Consider the following 19,888-nt stretch of genomic DNA (forward strand, 5'->3'; position numbering starts at 1 on the left):
TGCCACAAGTAGCGCAACTAGCCCAGCTCACAGAGACGTGGTGGAACCCATCCCCCAGCAGGGCCTGGTTACCCCATTCCTGGGCCAACACTGCCATCCTGTGGTCAGCTTCCTCCATAGCGGCCTCAAGGCTTGCAACTCCAGCCCCCTTAAGATAACAAAACTCCCACAGCTGAAATCACTTCCCTATAATATGTATATCTAAATATCATGTTGTGTGCCTTTAATATAGACAATAAAAAATAAATTTTAAAAAGTTTTAAATCACATAATTTCAGGATCCGAAGAAATCCTTGAGATCATCTTGCCCAGGGTGAGGGGTCCATTTTGCAGATAGGAAGCAGGCTCAGAATGCATCACCCAGGGCACAGCAAAGGATGAACAGGGACAGTAAGGTCTTTGGAGTCCAGTAGGCCTGGATTCAAATCCCAGTACAACATGACCCAGATGGGTGAGTCCTTTCACAGCTCTGGGCCTCCATTTGTTGTCTGTGAAATGGGGCTGACAACTTTACCAACTTCACCTGGGGCTCAGAAACCGCTAAGTAACGAATTTCAGCCATCACAATTATGTCTACCTGTCTGATTCCAGGCTCCCCTTGCCCCCCACTGCACGAGAACAGAATCAAGTCTGAAATAACAGTTCTGGGCCATGTTCGTGCTAGGTCCAAGGGCAAAGTTGGCACCACCGCCACCCGCCGGAACACTGCTGCTGCTTCCTCTCGCGTTCCTCAGTACTGTTCCTTGATCTGAAATGCTCCCACACTTTGTTTGCCCCCTTCTTTGTCGTTCAGGCTCCTGGTGAGAAGCTACAGCCAGGAGGGCAGAGCCAGACACAGCCTGCTCACCACTGAAGGAAGAAATCACAGCCCATGCTCAGGCCCCTTCCCTTGATCAAGACTGCGTCATTTCTATATTATTCCTTTTTAACACTGTACCTCAATGTTGATGCAGTGGCCATGTTACATCAGCTCAGTTAGCACGTGGCTAAGGGCGCCCGATTCAGCCCACTGAGAGATCAGGTTTGGCCCCAGCCCCATCGCTCATGAGGTGGGGTGCATGGGCATGCTACCAAAACCCTCCACACCTGTTTCCTCCTCTGTGAAATGGAACAATAGATTGTAAGTTCCCTCATAAGGTGAAAAGTAATCAAATTGAGGCTTAATCCATAAAAAGGACCCAAAGCGATGACTAGCCTATCATAGGCACTCAATAAACGCCAGCCCTTATTAGTGGCAACTGCATTTGGCCTCCGCACTTCCAAACTTTCCAGCATGTTCCTCATTTTGTGTATTGCCCCCATCCCTGCCCTCTAACCCTTCCTCCAAGATAATCACAGAACAGCGGGAGGTCCACTGCAGAGAACAGAGTCTGGACATGAACCCACGTCCTGTTTGAGCAGCTTCTTGCTGTGTAGTTTGGGGCAAGTTCTCTGACCTCTCTGAACTTGTTAACTCTCAGTGATCAACTACATGCTGTCAATAAAAGGGACATGCGTTTCTGTCCCATCTGTTATATTAAATAGACTGAAAGCTTCTTGGGTTCAGAAAGCGTCTCTTACTGCTCCTGTTTCTCCCCCTTGCACCAGGCAGGTCCTCAGGGAACATTTGAAGAATGAAAAAGCAACTGGAGGCTTCTTGGTCTGACTTCCATGGTAATGTCTGGGAATCTTGGAGCACCGTGGGGTAAGCAAGACCCAAGTGGAGGGCTTTCCGCACACCGTTGCCTTGACCCTTACCCATTTCACAGCTTGATGAGTGCCAGCCTTCCAGGTCCTCTGTCCCTGAGAGTGTAATCCTGCACTGGTAACTTAGCTCTCTATGCCTGCCTGTCTCTACAATGGGAATACTGATGACAATCGACTTGAGTTCTATTTCTCCAGAGTGTGACCTTGCTGAGATCACAGTGATAAGAACTGAGACAGAGAGCTAGGTAACAGCCAGACCATACAGCACCTAAATTGTCAGGATAAGTTTGAATGTTACCCAGGGAAAGCAGTAGGGAGCCAGAGGAGATTCTTGAGCAGAGATAGTATGACCTGATCTGATGAGTACCATAGAACCATCAAACAGGGCAGAACAGACTAAAGAACAAGATTCCAAAGTCAGGGAGGCCAGTGAGCCCTCAATGGTCCCAACCCTGTGGAGAAAGGAATGGAGCACCCTTTTATCACACTGAGTCTGAACCTCAGAAAGCCCACGGTCTAGAAAGAGCCAGATTTGGGAGCCAGAGATTCCAGGGTTCAAATTCCAGACCAGCCATTTCCTGGCTGGCTGACACTTTATACCTGACAACCTTGGTTTCCCTGTGTGTGAAACAAGTTTATTAAAAGGATCACTGAAATTTTTGAATTGGAAACTTTTGTCTATCACCTGGAAAGTTGTGGTGATCCTAAACTGGTAACTCAGTAGATGACCCAAATCTGATTCTGATCCCAAATCTTCCAATGTTGTCATACCCCATGAGCAGAGCAGTCCCCTCCCTTATCAACATACTCTGGTGCCACCCAGGGTCCAGTGGCTGAACCCCACAGCCACAAGGCAGTTCTGAAAAGGAGACAGGGCCATCCCCGGGTACTGGGCGGGCCCTGAGCAGCTCCTGTCTTCTCCCAGATTAATTGTGCTCACATCTGGAACAGATGGGGTATTGGATCTCTCCGCCTCCCACCCCTTTTTTTCAAAGAGCACTGGTCCAGGAGAAAATTGTGTAATTAAAGAGGACAAATGCAAAACAATCCCCTTAGCAGACTCTGCCATCTTCTCTCCCTTGTAAACCCATTAATGAACTGTAATTGCAAAGAAAAACCCTTATTGAAACCTGGTAACCAATGCACTATGGGGCCAGGAGACTCCCATTGTAGTCTAAGGCCTGAGGAAAGAAACAAAAAAATGCTAATTAGTTTAGTCCTGTTTATATATACAAAATTCCAGAAAAAAATTACAGGTTACAAAATAACTTACCATCTGCCAATAGACCATGGCTGCCCTGGGGAGACACTGGTTTTCTTTCTTTCTAGGATTTGTTTATAACCTTCTGTTAATCAAACCTAGAGCAGAGAGAGACGTGGAAATTATATGGAGAGGACAGATTTCATGAGGACCTGGAGCGGCTCCTTGAGAGCAAGAGTTTGGATTTGAAAGACATCAAGGATCCGACCCTGCCTTCCTGGGATCCCAGTGGCGGGGTCCTGGGGGAGTCAAATCCTCCACCCACCATGCAGGGAAGAACAAAATCCCTGGGATCTATTCCCAGACAAGGCTTATCCATTTCTGCCCCCACCCACTGGGGATATCTGTTGGTTCTGCCCACCCAGTTTCCTAGGATCTGACAGTAATACCCTCCTCCCAGAGGACCCACTGCTCTCGGAGGCAGGGAGGGACCCAGGGAGGTCTTGTGCAGCTGACTGGCCAGTCAGGGCCCTGCATTCCCCTGGCCACAGTGACAGCTCAGGGATGGGCACAGGTCCCAGTTAAACCCAATGCGGCTGAATTCTGTGAACTTGTAGTCTGAAGACTGTGGCCAGGCCCAGTGGCTCATGCCTATAATCTCAGCCCTCTGGGAGGTCAAGACAGGTGGATTCGTAGAGCTCCGGAGTTTGAGACCAGCCTAAGCAAAAGCAAGACCCTGTCTCTCCTAAAAATAGAAGAAATTAGCCAGGCATTGTGGCAGGTGCCTGTAACAGTCTCAACTACTCAAGAGGTTGAGGCAAGAGGATCACTTGACCCCAGGAGTTCGAGATTGCTATGTGAGCTATGATGCCACGGCCCTCAATCCCAGGGCAATAGAGTGAGACTCTGTCTCAATTAAAATGTGTGTGTGTATGTGTGTGCATCATGATGTGGAGTAGCGGGGTTGTCTCAGGGAGAGACCTGCCTGGGCACAAGGCTGACATGGAAACCAGTGCCAAGAATGGAGAAATCCAGGACCTCTGATCACAGGACCCCACCACCTCCCTTCTTGGGCCTACACTGCTGTACAGCACGTCATCTCTGTCACCTACAACCCAGGGCCCTAACTCACCTCCACTCTGACCCACGACTCCTGAGGTCCAGTCTCCTGGGCTGTTGACCTCACTGCTTCTCATGCCAGCTGCTTCTTACCCATCCATCCTGCCAGGGAATTCCTCAGGCAAGAATGTTGGGGAAAGGGCATAAGATCACTGGAAGGGTTAGCCAGCATCCCTAGTACCACTATTCATGAGAAATTTTCTGACTCTCCCTGCAAGTAAAGATTTAAACCCAGCCTGAGGTCTTGCCACCTCATCCCAACAGGTGTCAGCCACTCTGCACATGACCCCTCAGGGCCAGCTTCAAGATCACCACCCCTCCCTGGATGCTTCATCCCTGCCTAACCCAGCCTTGGCCACGTCAAAGTCTGCCTCACACCCCACCTGGATGCTGGAGGGGAAAACCAGACCTATTTACAACAGCCTCCTTACTTAACTCCTTGGATGGCTCTGTGCAACCCTCTGGACCAAGCCTGAAGAGGGGCAAAGGCAGGGATGGCGGTCCCTAGGAAGTCTGCCCTTGGGCCCCTCCCTGCTCCTGGCTGCCCCCTAGACATGGTGCTTAGCCCAGGCCTTCCAAGGGTTCCCTCCACCCTTGGGGCCTTCACAGGGGCTACTCCCCCCACTTGGCACACTGGCTCCAGCACCCCCGCCTCCTTAATTAGACGCTGCCCCTGCCTTACCCAGCTGCCCCCATCCTGCTGTCATAGCTGCGTTTCTGTCTGTCTGTCCCTATGGGCACCAGGAGGCCAGAGTCTATTGGATTATTTTCTGTTTTAGCCCAGCTTCTGTACAGACTCCGCCTCTGGCAATACTTAATAAATGTCGAATGAATGAATATCAAGGGAACAAAAAAGTGAAGAAGTGAGACGTGAACCTGCCCCTGGAGCACCCCCCCTAGCTTCACAGCCCCCTTCTCCTTCCCTCCCAGTCTTATGCCCCTTTTTGGTTCCTGCCCTTCTGCCACACACCCTGACTTGGTTCCAGATTTCCCCTGAAAGGCTTTGTTCAACCACTAAGCCCCTCTGGTCCTCTCCCTGCAAATCCACCTCCGCCGTCCCCTCCAGGGAGCTCACCAGGATTGGCCACGCTCAGGCCAGGCCCTTCCCTTCTCTGGATGCCCTCAGCAGGCCTGCTTCAGGGGCATGGGGTTGTCTTCCCAGTTTACTGTTAGGAAAGCTGAGGTCAGAAGTAAGAATCTATCCAAGGTAAGGGGTCATGGGGGACTCATGCCCAGGGCTATGTGATTCTAGAGAAGGGTCCTAACCCCTCTATCACCTCTCCCAGGATGTTTCCTGGGAACTCAGAGCCTGATGCTTGGTCTTTACCAGGCCCAGACAGGTGCTCTTGGGAACTTATCTGTATCATTTTCCTTCATAAAGGAGGAATTGACAGGTTTGGGGACACACTGTATGCCCCTTTGGAGATTTCTCCTTATTTATTGCTTATTTCTGGATTATCTCTCCATTTAACAGATGAGAAACTGAGGCTCACAGGAGATGAGATGACTTTTCCAGGCTCACACAGCAAGAAGTGAAGTGAGATTGGAGTGTGAGCCCAAAATACACGGACTTGTGTCTGGTTTTGTTCTCTGTTCCATCCCTAGTGCCTACGACAGGGCCTGGCAGAGGTGCACTACAAATGTTTGTTGCATGATTGAGTGATGGGCACAGCTGCTGTCCCAAGAAGCTTCAATATTCATACCACCCTCCATGCTTTGCCTGCCTGTGCCCTGGCACACTCAGGCTGGTACTACTCAAAGCAGAGACAAAGCTGTCCTCATCTTTGCCTCTTGGTGAAACTGGGGTGTTGATATCCATTACAAGACTCGGGGGGACTCGGCTCCCTGCTGAAGAACAGAAGACTTGCAGAGAGCCACCTAGAGTGGTCTCCCATCTGGTAATGTGTGCCCCAGGTAGCCCAGCCACTGAAGGCTAGGTGGCCACAGCATCTCAAGGGACATAGGTGCCATATGAGAGCTAAGGACCTGTTGGGGGAACTAATAGGTGTGAATATGTCATGTCCTTGAGGCCAGGAGCCCACCACTCCCCATGGTGGCAACAGTGCCAACTCCACTCCATAAGCAAAGTGTGGGTGGGCACTGTGCTCAGAGCTCCCATTCATTATCTCCTTCACACCTGGGAGATGGTGCGAGCATGCCCTTCCCATGGATGTACACTGTGGGAACCAGAGAGGTGAAGGGCCTTGCCGACTTACCAGGCAGCAGAGGAGCAGTGCACAGGCTGGGACCTAGGACAGTCCAAAATTAAAAGCTGAGAACTCAGACACCTAGGACCCCATATAGGTGGAAGGAATTGGCGTGGAAAAAGAATGTCTGAGTCAAGCCTCTTGCATTGCATGAAACAGAAATTTAGCTAAATTTAACTTTGCTGAGGTTTCCTGGGTATTTTATATATGTTAAAAACAGGGAGAATAGCCAGATCCAATGAGGGAGTCCAGTGAATGGCCACATGTGGTGGATTAAAAATGGCCATGAAGCCATTCTCCTCCATGGAGAGTAGAGTTTATTTCCCCAATCCTTGAATTTGGGCTGACCTACAACCACTTTGACCAACAAAATTCAGCAAAAAAAAAAAAAAAAATGCCGTGACAATTTGGGCCCTCAGCCCTAAGAAGCTTTTGGAAGCCCTGAGTTACTATGTAAGAAGTCTAGTTACTCTCCCGGAGAGTCCACATGGAGAAGGTAAGGCCCTGAGACTATAGACAGAAAGAGAGAGAAAGGCCCATTGTTCCAGCTGATTCTACCAAGGCAGCAGGCAGATGGGTGAGCCATGCTAGATGTTCTAGCCTGGCTGAGATCCAAATGATTTTAGTCTCAGCCAACACCTCTTGAAGCAGAAGAACCACCAAACTGAGCCTGGTCAACCCACAGAATCATGAAAATAATGGGTGGCTGCTTTGAGCCACTAAGTTTGGGGGCAGTTTCTTAAACATCAATAGATGACTGAAACGACCTTGGACTGGATGCTATCAGCAACCCAGCAAATGCTGTTTCCTCTTTCCTGAGCATGGTGGTCTCCAATCTTTGCCTTTTATCATACCTGGAAGAAAATAGAGACCTTCCCAGCTCCAGCACCACCAGTCAGGTAACAGGATCCCCATGTTCACATTCCCAGAAGAAAGGTACTGCCTGGCCCAACTTAGGTCAAGTGTTCACGCCTCAACCAATCTGCTGAGGCCAGAAGGCCAGAAGGCCAGGTTACACTGCGTCAACACGGCACAGCACCCTACCCTGTGTGTGCAGAGAGGTGGAGAGGGGATGATCACAGAAGAAAGGAAGTATGGGCTGATATGTCACAATATGGGGGCTTGGGCCTGTGACGAGACGCCTCCTCAGTCAGCAGAAAAACCCCAGCGCCTGGCAGAAAGAATGGGCCCAGTGGACGGTGTTGGAGGTGGAAGTCAGGTCACAGAGGCAAGGATGGCTGTGCCATGGTTAAGTTGGTCTCGTGTAGTTGTGCTGTGTGTTGATGTGGCCCTTGGCTATTACTAGCGTTGTTATTCTGCCTCCTTGAACAGCCTCTGAGAAAGCTTCCCGTAAAAGCCTTTTAGACATGCTCTCAAGCATGACTTCTGCTACTAACACTAAAAATGCTCCATTAAACAAGAATGGGTTTAGAAAAATCACTGAAGTGCCCACTTTGGCCTGGGAGAAATGGGTAGGATCTCAGGGTTTGGCTTCAGAATGGGGTTGGGGGAAGGGGACATGTGGATCAGGTGTCTTTCTCTGTGTGGTCCCTGAGGTGGGAGGTGAGGGAGGGTGTGAAGATGCCAATGCACAGGAAACAGCAGAGAGGACAAGGGTGGGGGACGTGGAGAGGCACCCAGGGCCCACGCAGGTTCAAGCCAGAAGCCTTCCCGTCATCCTCACACACACCCTGTGGGCTCCCTGCTACAATCCAAACCCACTGTCTTCCTCCATCTGGGTGAGGGTGACGTGAACACCCGGCTCAACTATAAGTCCCTTAAGGGCAAAGAGTAAGTCTGTCTCCTATGCCGCCACCAGCCCCCCACTGCCTGACATTGAGGCTCACCCTGCAAGGATTTGACGTTTGAATGAATGAATGAACAAATGAGTCCAGTTGGATGCCATTGTCCCTGTTCACCAAGGCCCTTTTCTTTTGACGTCCTGCAGTCCTGGATTCAAGGCTTGTCTCTCCAGCTGACCCTCTGCTGAGCAGCCATTTCATCATTTAAACCCTCAGCTTTCCCATCTGCAAAGCTTTTTCTGGGTATGTTTACTGGACGGATGAAGGAGGTCATGTAAATGAACTTGTCACTGAAAAGGCAGGGCAAAGGTGAGCTGGTTTTGATGTCACCGTCACCACCATCACCATTCCCATCCAAACAACACCCCCAACTCCCGCACGCGCACCACCTGCCACCTCTATTAATCCTTTCTCCTAGTCCCCAAATAACCACACTGCCTGTAGCCTCTTTCAGTGCTTAAGTTAATCACATTTAATTGTTTCTCATCAGGGAAGAGAGAAATCAGAAAGGATTCACAGCACTTGGAGTCAAGAAAGGGTTAACTAAAAAAATAGAAATATATTAAGCTTTTGATTAGAAAAAAATGCGTACTCAGTTTCTCTCACACTCACACCTATGTTCTGACTATTGCACCCGCATTCCAGTTGCCAGACTCATACTCACCCTCAGGTGCATGTCCACACACACGGGCTCATGTGCACACGTGCACACACACACCATGCTCACGCACACATGTGCTTCCAAACGCTATCACACACCACCAACAGACACACTCAAACACTCTCCCTCCCACCCCCAGGCTGGCCTCCCTCACTATAAATGCAAAGCTAGACTAAACTCAGGGCACTGGGGGCACATGCAGAACTCTGACTGAGCTTGGGGTGGGGAGATAAAAAGGCCACTGGAAGGGACAGGTGGCCTTAGTTGGTCCTGTTCTCCAGGAAGGCCAGCCGCTTACTCACAGCTTCCAGTGGACGCAGAGTTAAGGAGGAGTATGGGTTGGCCAGTGCAGTGACAGGTATGGCCCTGCATTGGGCCCCCCCCTTCCTGTTGCCACCAGAGGGCCCCTCTTCCAGAGCTTTCTCTCACCCTCCCCCCACAGCATGTGTTCCTGCGCTCCAGGGGCGACAGAGTGAGACTCTGTCTCTAAAAAAAAACCTATCCCCAAGAATGGTGCTTTCCAAAAACACAACCAGTTACTGTGACTCCTGTTGGGTCCCACACCTGGTCTTGACTGAGCCAAGGAGGTGTCTGGAGTCCAATGAGTGGAGGCTGGTGTCAGTCATGTCACTAAGAGCCTGGGAAATGAGGACTATGGGCCTGATGCATGCCCAGACAGTGTCTGTGTCCAGCGCCCAGATCTTGACTTCTGTCTCAGTTTCCTTGTTTACCTTCTAGGTGTCTCTGCTCTTGACAGAGTCTATACCACCACTGACACCAGCCCATCCAGCCAAAATGCAGCCCTCCCCCAGAAGGAAGCACCTGGGCCATGCCCCTGCTCCCCACACTGCCTGTCACCCCTCCTCCCAGCCGGCAGCCATAGTTGAAAAAGGATATGCCTCCTGGTCAGGGCCTGCAGCAGCCCCTCCACTTCAGCCTGGAATTTCACTATGGACTCACAAGCACATGGGTCTTCCTCTGCAGTGGACAAGAAGATGGGAGACAGAAAGGAACTGTTGAGTGGTTGCCCAGGGGCAGGGGGTATAGTCACGACCCAGGGCCAGGAGGAAGAAATCATGGGAGGGTGAGAGGCCTTAGGAATCTGAGAAGGCAGAGAGACAGTGTCCCTGAGACAGAGCCCCTAGGAGTGATGGAGCGGAGACCCTGAACATCTCCCTGGTCCCTCAGAGCCCTGATAATGAACTACAATAATAGTATCCCTGTGCCGGGCACCCACCGTATGCAGGACACCATTAGGGGCCTCTGTGTCATCTTGGTGACTCCCCACTCCACTCTTTGGGTTTGAAGTCATTAATCTCATTCTACAAATGAAGACTCCAAGAAGCGAAATAAGTTGCCCTTGGCCAACAGTGTCAGAGCAAAGTTGCAGACCCAGGTATGTCCAGCTCTGGAGCCCACACTCTTTACCCTAAGGAACCTGCTGGCAAGGCCACAAGGGAGGACCAGGGGAGACAGCAACACTCAAGTCCTGGCTCCCCCAGATATGAACAGTTGTTCCACCCTTCTGGCCTTGGCTTTCCTGTATGTAAAATGTGGATAATGGCATTCTTACCAACCAGGATTCAATGATTTAATACTTGTAAAGCACTGAGAACAGTGTTGTCCACATAAGGAGCATTCAATATTTGTTTGCTGGCAATAAGAGCTGAAGTGGCCAGCCCACCTCCTGGTTCTGCCAACTGCTTCTCTCTACCCACACCCACTTCCAGGACGCTGGCCCCAGCCTTACTCACCCACACAGATCTTCCTCTGCAACTTCTTGCCTATCTGGCTGATAGTCTTGAAGTCAGCTGTGTAGAAGTAGTGCTCTGCCACAGGCTCGGAGGCAATTTCCCTCAGTTCATCCTCCACAGCGTTGCCCACACCCACAGCAAACATCTTAAAGCCTGCCAGGAGGAGCAAGACAAGTGAGGCTAGCTGTGGGGACAGGCAGCTGGATGGCTGAGCCTGCTGGGGAATGCCTAGACAGCCAACACCAGACACCTCCTGGTGGCAGCTTCTGGAATTACAAGCACAATGCCTGGGATAAGGACAGTGAGGAAACCTACTGAAGTTCTATGTGTCAGACCCTGTAGTAACTCCCTATACTGGAATCTTTATTCTGGGAGCATCAATTAACCCGCATAACCATCCATCTGGTGGTTGAAGCTCAGGATTGTCCCAAAGTGGGGTTGACTTCCAATAATTGGTATGTTCTTGGTAACATTCAGCTGGAAAAGCTCCAAGCCTCATCTACAAAAGGACCATCACAGCAAGGCACTTACTTTTCTGGGGCCTCAGTTGGACTAACCAATCTTTCTCACTGAAATTCACCTGGGTTTAGGGTGTACTCAGAAGACACCAAGGTAAACTACAGTCGAGCTATACCTGTGTGCACCCCTGACCATCAGTGGTGTCCAGAATCCAGTTGGGCAGCACCTACCGAGGTCCTTGGCCTTCTTGGCAGCATCATTAATGTAGTCCTGGCTTCGGCCATCAGTGAAGACGATGCCCACCTTCTGGGCACCAGGCCTGGCCCCTCTGGACACAGTGAAAGAATTATCAATGAGGTACTTGAGGGCAGCCCCGGTCATTGTGCCCTTCTCCATGTAGGACATATTCCGCACGGCCGCCTTAATGTCCTTCTTGGTGTGGAAGCGGCCTAGTGGGAACTCCTGGCGCACAGAGCTGGAATACTGCACCAGCCCCACCTGGGCCAGCTTGTCTGACACATCAAGAGTGTCCACAATCTGGTTGATGAACTTCTTCACCAGCTCAAAGTTCTCTGGCCGTACACTCTTAGATCCATCAATGAGGAAGACCAAGTCAGTGGCTGAGCTGCCACCACTGCCACTGCAGACTGGGGAGGACACGAAGGGGAGAGGATAAGCTAAAGGACATAGTCATCCATCCTGACCGCTGGCTGAGTCCCCACCACACATCAAGCTCTGTGCTGAGGATCATTCCATTTTGACCTCAGAACTGCCTCTATAAGCCAAGGTTATCAGCCACATTCTGCAGCATTGGAAGCTGAAGCTCCAACAGCTGTTAAATCATACACCTGAGAACTGGCAGCACCAGGATTTGAGTTTGAGACTAAACCACACTAAACCTACCACCCATTGTGTTAAAAAGAGAGACAGAAGTCAAGACAGAACTTTCTGAAGACACAAACTCTAAAAGGCAACTACATACTTTGAAGATTCGTCCAGAGGCAAAGTGCAGGGAGGTTCCAGGGGGTTTTCTGAGGAAGAGCCAAGCCCTGCTGCCTCACCCACCCTCCCCAGGGTTTGCTTATATCTGGCCCACTGACCATTGCAGGTCTTGCCATCACTGTTGAGGGTGAAGCCCTCGCGGCAGGCACAGGTGTAGGAGCCTGGGGAGCTGATGCACACTTGGTCGCAGTCATGGTCTCCTGTGGCACACAGGTCCGACACCACTGCAGGGACAAAGGGAAGCTCAGATCTCACAATCACGGGGCCTTGGACATCTCAGCCAGGACGCCCTCACTGACCCCTCTCACACTCAGGGAAACTGAGGCCCCCAACGGAGTAGGATGCAGGCCTCAGATTCTCAGCACAGCATTTCAATCATTGCACCAGGGCCTAGATCCCTGCAGAAGGTGATAATACTGATGATAAAAATTAAAAGGTAAAGGCCAGGAGGCAGGGCCTTTAATCAGTTTTTTCACTGCTGTACCCAAAGTGTCTGGAATAGTGCCCGTGGCAGTAAACATAACACACAGAAAGCCCTGGATAAGGATCTGTCCAGCACCACAAACTGAATGCTCTCGGAATCCTCACCATAAGGTAAAGCGCTCTTCTTAGACCCATTTTACAAATGCGGAAAATGGGCTGCCATGGCCTGGCTCCAGATCTATTCAAGACCCCAACCTTTCTGGCTGGTCACATACCAAAGACCCCCTTCACACCTCCCTTCTGAGTCGGACTCTGAACCCTCTCCTGCCAGTGCCAGGCTCCTCGGAACCTCTGGCATCACAGAAAAGTCTGGCACCCTAAACCTCGACATAAAAACACATACAGGTTTTTTGTTTGTTTTGTTTTGTTTTTCTTGAGACAGTCTCACTATGTCGCCCTCAGTAGAGTGCTGTGGCATCACAGCTCAGAGCAACCTCAAACTCTTGGGCTTAAGTGATTCTCTTGCCTCAGCCTCCCAAATAGCTGGGACTACAGGCGCCCGCCACAACACCCGACTAGTTTTTCTTTTTTGTTTTTATTGTCATTGTGTTTAGCTGGCCCAGGCTGTGTTCAAATCTCGGTGCATGTGGCCGGCGCCATAACCATTGTGCTACGGGCGGTGCCAAGCCAAAAAGCACATACAGGTTTTGAAAGCATTGCCCTCACTGGGTTCAGGCCCCTCCTCAGTCTCTGCTAGGGCTCAGTCTCTGCTAGGTCAGGTAAAAGAGCATCACTCTCCCCAACTCCCTTATCTCTGGGGACCCGCCTCTGAATCAGGCTCCGCCCCGGTGCTGTTCCCACCTTAGTTTTATGTAGGTTCCATCACCAACCTACTTTTTTTTTTGTTTGTTTGTTTGTTTTTTTTTTTTTTCTTGAGTACACTTTATTTGTATCTTGGAGAGACGCAGGTGTCCTCAAACTTTTTAAACAGGGGGCTAGTTCACTGTCCCTCAGACCGTTGGAGGGCTGGACTATAGTTTAAAAAAAAAAACCATGAACAAATTCCTATGCACACTGCATATATCTTATTTTGAAGTAAAAAAACAAAATGGGAACAAATACAATCACACTGCCTCATGTGTCCCACGGGCTGTAGTTTGAAGACCCCCGGATTACAGTTTTGTAGGGTGCAGTTTAGAAATGCTGAGCTGGACTAGGGAATAGAATTTTGGCACTGACAGATACTAAAAAGGTCAGTGAGGTCCCTCTGGAAAACTCCTACTCACCCTTTGAAGCCTACTTGAAATGCCCTTAATTCTCAATACTGTTTCCCTACTCCTCCCTCAGGGGGAATGACTAGTCCTTTATTTGTACCTCCATTACCCTTATATACCCCTTTATTCTGTTTCTTTCACAAGAAGGAGTTTGTTGGTTGTGCCTGTGTCTGCCAGGCAGAATGCTCCCTGAGGGCAGGAACTCTGTTTCCCTGAACTGGCATGTAGCTTAATGCATTTTATCAATTTAATTTACTCCAACACCCTTATTTTACAAAGAAGTAAGCTGAGATCTAGGGAGGAGCCAGGCCTTGCTCTTGTATCCCACAGCTGGAGGTCCTCAATGGTCCCTATGGGACCAAGCTCCACTCACGTTGGGGGGTAACTTGCTTGGCTTCCTTCCCTCCCCTGTCTCACTTCCCCTACTGGGACTTCCTGGCATCACCAACCTACTTAAGCCCAGCCCCAGACCTGGCCCCTACCCTGGACGTTCGCGCCAGCTCAGTCCTCGCCCTTTATAGGCCACCTCCCCGGCCTGGCCCCGCCCCTGACGCTGACTCTCAGCCTCAGAACCTGCCCCGGCCCTGCGAGGTCACTGAATTTCTCACCCGGGCCCCATAAGGCCCCGCCCCGTCCCAGCTCTGCCCCGCCCCCCTACTATAATTGGCTGCGAGCCTGCCCTGGCCCTGGCCTCGCCCCAAGTCCCGACACGGCCCCTCCCTTGCCCCGCCCTGATGCTGACTTTCAGAGTCCGCGCCGGCTCTGGCCCCGCCCCATGCTGGCTTGCAGGCCCCGCCCCGGCCCCCCGCACCGCAGAAAGCCTCCTGGAACTTCTTGGACAGCTTCTGGATGACACTGTAGCTCTCCACGTAGTCGACGTGCTCGTCCTGCGGCTCGCTGGCGATCTGCCGCAGCGTGGCCTTGTCCACGCGGCCCACGCCAATGGCGAACAGCTCGATGCCACTGTCCCGGGCCCGCGCAGACACGTCCCGCACGCTGTCCTGAGGCCTCCCGTCCGTCACCACAACGACCACCTGCGACAGGACACGCGGGGCGTGTGTGGGGCCCGGCCCTGCCTCCCAGCGCTGCGCCCCTCAGGAAGCCCCGCGGAAGAGGAGACTGTGGTCTGGAGAGACAGAGGGACTTGCCCAGGCTTCCACCGCTAGTCAGTGCAGGTGGACGTAGTCCCCTGTCAGGGCTTGGGCCCAGAGAGAAGGACCCGGTCAGTCAGGGGGCGACAGGTTCCCTCTGACTGAAAGAGACATGGTTAAACTCTCCCTATCTGACTCGGGCCCTCGGATGCCTGGAGGGACAGGGCCGTCTCCCCTACCTCCTACCCCCGACTGGGAGCTGAAGGGGCCATGACGAGGGAATGCGGCCTGCACGGGACCCCTCCTGCCCGGCGTGATTCTGGGGGCTGGACCTGAGCTGCAATGTGCAGGGTCTCCGTCTGGCCCAGCCCCGTGCAGGTCTTCACTTAGCCACCAGGGGGCAGCAGAGGCTAACGAATGGGGCCGCTGCCTCCCGTCAGGGCATTCTTCCACTCTCGGACACTCCCACCTGGGTATCCAAAGAATCAACTGAAGATTGATGCAGCCCTTGTCTTCCTCCACTTCCCGAGCTAATGCATCCCCCTTCCAGGGAGGGAAAGAACATGACTGCCCCCTTGCCCAAGGCTCCTTCTGGGCTATATCCCAGAAAGACACAGAGGAGACCCTGGCCCTGAGCTCCAGCCTCACCACCCCCTGCCTACACTCATCCTGAGGCCAGGGTCCTCCCGGTTTTGCCCAGCCTGGGCTGCTTCTCTGCTTCTGACCTGGGTCCCTGCCCTTAGCTGCAGGGCCTGACCCCCTGTCCTGGTGACCACAGTTAAGGCAGACCCAGGTTAGAAGGGCAGCGCTGCAAGTTATACAGCTAAACCCACTTTCCTGAGCATCTGTATCCTCATCTGAAAGAAGGGGATGTGGTAAGGTTGAGCCACATGACTCTGGGCAAGAAACCAGAAAGGGGCAACTATAATGTTCAGTATCATTACCCAGGATTCCCTAGGGAGTGATCTAGCACCACCTCTCCCCCCTGGGGAGCTGGGGTACTGGCACTGAAAACCTAGTATGACTGTTCACTGCCACATGCTGCCACATCCCTGAGGCCCACTATGTCCTTGAGTCCCTGCTGTTCCCCTAAACCCTAGCTTTGAGAGTTTCCACAGGCAAATTCTAGTCTGAACACCTGGGGCCTGGGGCCAGCCTGTCTGTGTCATCTGCTGGAGGAGCTCTCTCTTCACTTGCTCACCTGAGGCCTCTGGTCTGGTCTGGGGTGAACAGGCTAACCCTGTAGCTGTGCCAGCTACCACTCTGAGCATTGTCGCCTTCACTATCTCTCTCCATTAAAGCCACCTTGGGAGACCCCATCCTCTCAACCAGCGTGACTGTCAACCCCATCTACAGCCCCTCATGTTGGAACTTGTTGGCCCCTCAGAATAAGCCTGACAGGCTGCCTGCTGCGATGGTCCTTTGAGGAGTGGTAATGGCTGGGACTATACGCTGTGGTCTGTGTGAACATTTACCACTTTTTAGCAGGGTGAAATAGGGGCATCACCTCCAAGCAGGAACATGCGCTAGAGAGTGGGAGATGAGGAGGGGAGGGACAAGAAAGCGGGGCTTCCTTGGGCTAGGGCCCTGGGCAGGTACATGATGACTCCTCAGGTCACCGAAGGCTGTGATGGGGAAGTCTGGAGCCTGTGGGAGGACCACAGGGGGAAAGGACCTGACCTAGACTCAACAGGTCTCATGCTGAGCCATGAAGGCATGGCACTGGGAACAGGGCCTCTGACACTCTCCACACTCTGCCCTCACTGACTGTGCCACTTATGTGACATCACCTCGTGTTTCTGAGCCCAAGCCCTCAAAGTAAAAAATTAGCTAATGCCAATATGTGGCTTAAGCAGTTCCAGGCACTGATATGAGCGCTTTATGCATTTGAATTCAGTCCTTATAACAGCACTCTGAGGAAGTGTTATCATTTCTCCCACTTTATAGGTGAGGAAACTGAGGCATGGAGAGACAAAGTCAGTGGCACAGCTAGTAAAGTGGAGCAGGCCTTGAACACAGGCTGGAGGCACAGGCCGCACCCTTCCCTATCATGTAAGCATCTGGCCTGAGCTTCGCTGCCTTCAAGGGCTCAGCCAGACCGGGGAGCCAAGGTCAACCAAACAGAAATGATCCGTGCTTACCACACTATGAGCTCTTGAGGTCAGAAGGCTGGGTTCAGATTCCCAGCTCTACCACTTACAGCTGGTGGCCTCTGTCTAATGATCTCCCTCTCTGGCCCTCAGTTTCCCAGCTATAAAATGGCCACCTTATAGGGGTGTCATGAAAATTGAAGTGTGTGGAGGCAATCCTCATAGCACAGAATAGAATTCCCAAATTGCAGCCGCCCGGCAGGGAGGGATGCACAGACCTTGCTGACGTCAGGGGACTTGGAGTGACCACCCTCGGCATTGCTGAAGGCCTTGGTGATGGCGAACTGGATGGCCAGACCCGTCATGGTGCCTGTGGACAGGGGCTGGATGCGACGCACAGCCTGCAGCAGCGTGGCCTTGGAGCCGTGGGCCCGCAGAGGGAATTCCTGCTTCACCGCACTGGCATAGTTGACCAGCCCCACCCGGGTGGCATTGGGCCCCACATCCAGCGACTCAATGACCTGGGACAGGAACACCTTCACCTTCTCAAATTCTGTGGGGCGCACGCTGCGGGAGCTGTCCACAACAAACACCAGGTCCGTGGGCCGGGTCCGGCAGTGGTGCCCTGAGAGGAGGCAGGAGGAAGCCAGAGGTGGCCACAGTCAGGAGGCTGCCCCTGAGACACTCAGAGGCAAAGGAGCAGAGCATCAGGGCCAGGCCACTTGGATCTGGATATGAGGCCACAGGCACAGTAGACCACGGACTTAAACTGGGCTGCCTGGGCCTTTGGGTCAGTGTGTGGACACTTAGGCAAGCAACTTGCCAAAGGCCCACAGTGCAGCCCATGGGAGAAAACAAGGGCCAATCCTGGCTGTGCCTCACTCTCCTCATCTGTGCAACAAGCTGGCAATCCTTCTTCATAGAATTCCTTGGGAATGAGCAAGGCAGCCAGCATAGGGCTGGGCACGTACACAGTGGGTGTTTGGGGCAGCAAAGGACACTGTGGCCTTGAAAACACACCTCTCAGCTCAGCGCTCATAGCTCAGTGGGTAGGGCACTGGCTATATACACCAAGGCTGGTGGGTTCAAACCTGGCCCAGGCCTGCTAAACAACAATGACAACTGCAACAACAAAGAAAACACACTTCTCAGGCTGCAGCCCAGATTGGCTGCCAGAAAGAAGGGCAGCTCTTTCTCCTGACTGGGCAGGAGGACACTGAGAGTGGCCCCCCCAGGCACTGTCAAGCCAAAGCAGTGCCCACCAACATGGCCTCTTGCATCTGAGCATTAGAGAGAATCACCACAGTAGAGCCAGTTTCCCTCAGCCCGGTGGGGCCTGCTGGCTAAGAAAAGGAGTGGGAATTCCTGGTGGCCACCTTGGCCATCTGACCAGGTGGTGGCCACCAAGATACACCCCCAAGGAGCAGTACCCCTCCAGACACCAAAGAGGGCAGCACCACGTGCTAAGAAGTATGTGGACTTGGAGTGAGATGGGTCTGGGTTCAAATCCCGGCTCAGCCGCCCTGTGGCACCGGGCAGATTGTTGCACCTTCCTGAGTTTAATGTTTCTCATCTAGTCAGTGGAGAGGATAAGGCCCCTGCATGACTGTCACTGGACCTACAGCCACACGGGTCTCAGTACCAAGCTGAGCAGAGCTGATCCCAAATAAGGATGCTGGAGAATCAGGAAAGGGACGATGCTCAGGGCTATCCCAATCCCCAACTCACGGCGCCCTGGACAGGGACCCTGGGCATCAGAGCTCTTCAAGAGACCTTAGAAATCACCTTGCAGCTGGCTTCCTGGTCCCCCTTAGCTAAGTCTATAAATAGGAAAAACAGAGGTCCAGAGAGGGAGAGGGGATTGGCCACCTCATGGAGCGGGAGCTCAGGAGCCGGGATGCTTTGGGGCTGTGTTACTGTGGGATCTTAGACAGGCCCGCCTCCTCTGTCCTCAGAATCTCCATCAGTACAGGAAGAGTGGGCATTCTAAGACTCAGCGCTGACACCTGAAACTCTGGGGGTGGTGTTGCACTTCAGGGGCCCAGTGCTGGAAGGACTGGCAAAGGAGGCTGGGCTCTTGGACCCCCCAAGAACTGCACTCACCAAAGAGGAATGAACTCAGCCCTGGGCTTGGAGCAGCTCCAGGTGACAGCCGGCCCTCTGAGTGGCTTCTGCCCCTGAGAGACCTGGAAGACCATGGTCCCTGCAGCATGCATGGTCCCAGGGAGCTGAGGGTCACCCTGCCCAGCCCTTGTCAGCATCACCACCTGTGCATGCCCCGGTGCTGCCTGCTGGCCACCCCTGCCTCCCTGCCAGGCTCCCCTCCCTGGATCCCATTTAGTCTCTACCCACCTCGGTGCCCAGCCCCCAGCCTGATGGTGAGGACCTGCCCACCCTGTGTCCCCCAGCTCACACAGGCCTCTCACCTCTGGATTGCGGGGCGAGACCAAGACTTCCTAGAGCCTGGAGCAGCAGCAGCAGCTGGAGGCTGCTGAGCATGAGGCTGGTGCCAAAGGAGACTCTCATGGTGCTGGCAGCTCAGGCCGCAGCAGGCACAGTTGTGGGGGCTGCAGGGGTCCAGGTCTTATCAACCCTGATGCCCGCCCAGCCTCTTGGCCAGGCGGCCCCCCCACTGACGTGGGGCAGCAGGGGCGGGGCTGGGGCTGAATGGAGGTGTGTGTGCGGAGAGGGAGGGAGGCCTGGCTTGGGCTCCAGAGGCCCCTCGACCACAAGGCCTCCTTTGCCTGCAGAAGCAACTGGAGCTGGAGTTGGAATTTGGGAACTCTCAGGTGGGTGGGGGTGGCTCCTCCAGCAGCTGGAGCCCTATGACTTAAAGCTCCACCCCACACTGGGGATACCTGGGTTCAAAATGGCCTCACACCCCAGCCCCGCCCTTTCCCCTCAAGCCTCACCCAAATCCCTGCCCCACCTACAATTCCCCGCCCCCCCAGCAGTTTCCTCATTAGCAGCTTCCCTTCCCCAGCCTCACTGTCCTTGCCTGTCCACATGCACCCTGCCCTCCGGTGCTTCTGGATTCCCCTCAAAGCCTCAAGGCCTTTGCACATGCAGAGCCATCTGCCCAGAGTGCCCTAACCTGCTGACTCTCTGCCAGGCAGAGC

At 53.0% G+C, this 19,888-nt stretch overlaps 1 protein-coding gene across 1 annotated transcript; it reads right to left on the reverse strand.

The window, feature by feature from the left end:
• Positions 1-8,532: 8,532 nt before the first annotated feature.
• On the reverse strand, positions 8,533-19,295 carry MATN1 (matrilin 1). Its single transcript, XM_053576315.1, has 7 exons — positions 19,196-19,295; positions 17,048-17,394; positions 14,400-14,622; positions 11,990-12,115; positions 11,120-11,536; positions 10,431-10,583; positions 8,533-9,654 (listed from the first exon to the last, which is right to left on the reverse strand). The coding sequence occupies exons 1-7, from the start codon at positions 19,293-19,295 to the stop codon at positions 9,437-9,439; spliced, it is 1,584 nt and encodes a 527-aa protein (XP_053432290.1). The 3' UTR covers positions 8,533-9,436.
• Positions 19,296-19,888: the final 593 nt, after the last annotated feature.

The sequence above is a fragment of the Nycticebus coucang genome, chromosome 22 (genome assembly GCF_027406575.1).
Source record: "Nycticebus coucang isolate mNycCou1 chromosome 22, mNycCou1.pri, whole genome shotgun sequence".
Taxonomy (NCBI): Eukaryota; Metazoa; Chordata; class Mammalia; order Primates; family Lorisidae; genus Nycticebus; species Nycticebus coucang.

What these genes read in the sequence shown, in the direction of transcription:
- MATN1 (XM_053576315.1), bottom strand. Translation starts at nt 19,295, where the DNA reads ATGAGAGTCTCCTTTGGCACCAGCCTCATGCTCAGCAGCCTCCAGCTG. An exon ending in TCTCGCCCCGCAATCCAGAG is followed by an intron (nt 17,395 to 19,195) that starts GTGAGAGGCCTG and finishes GCCTCCTCTCAG; the next exon opens with GGCACCACTGCCGGACCCGG. An exon ending in TGATGGCAAGACCTGCAATG is followed by an intron (nt 11,537 to 11,989) that starts GTCAGTGGGCCA and finishes TGTCCTCCCCAG; the next exon opens with TCTGCAGTGGCAGTGGTGGC.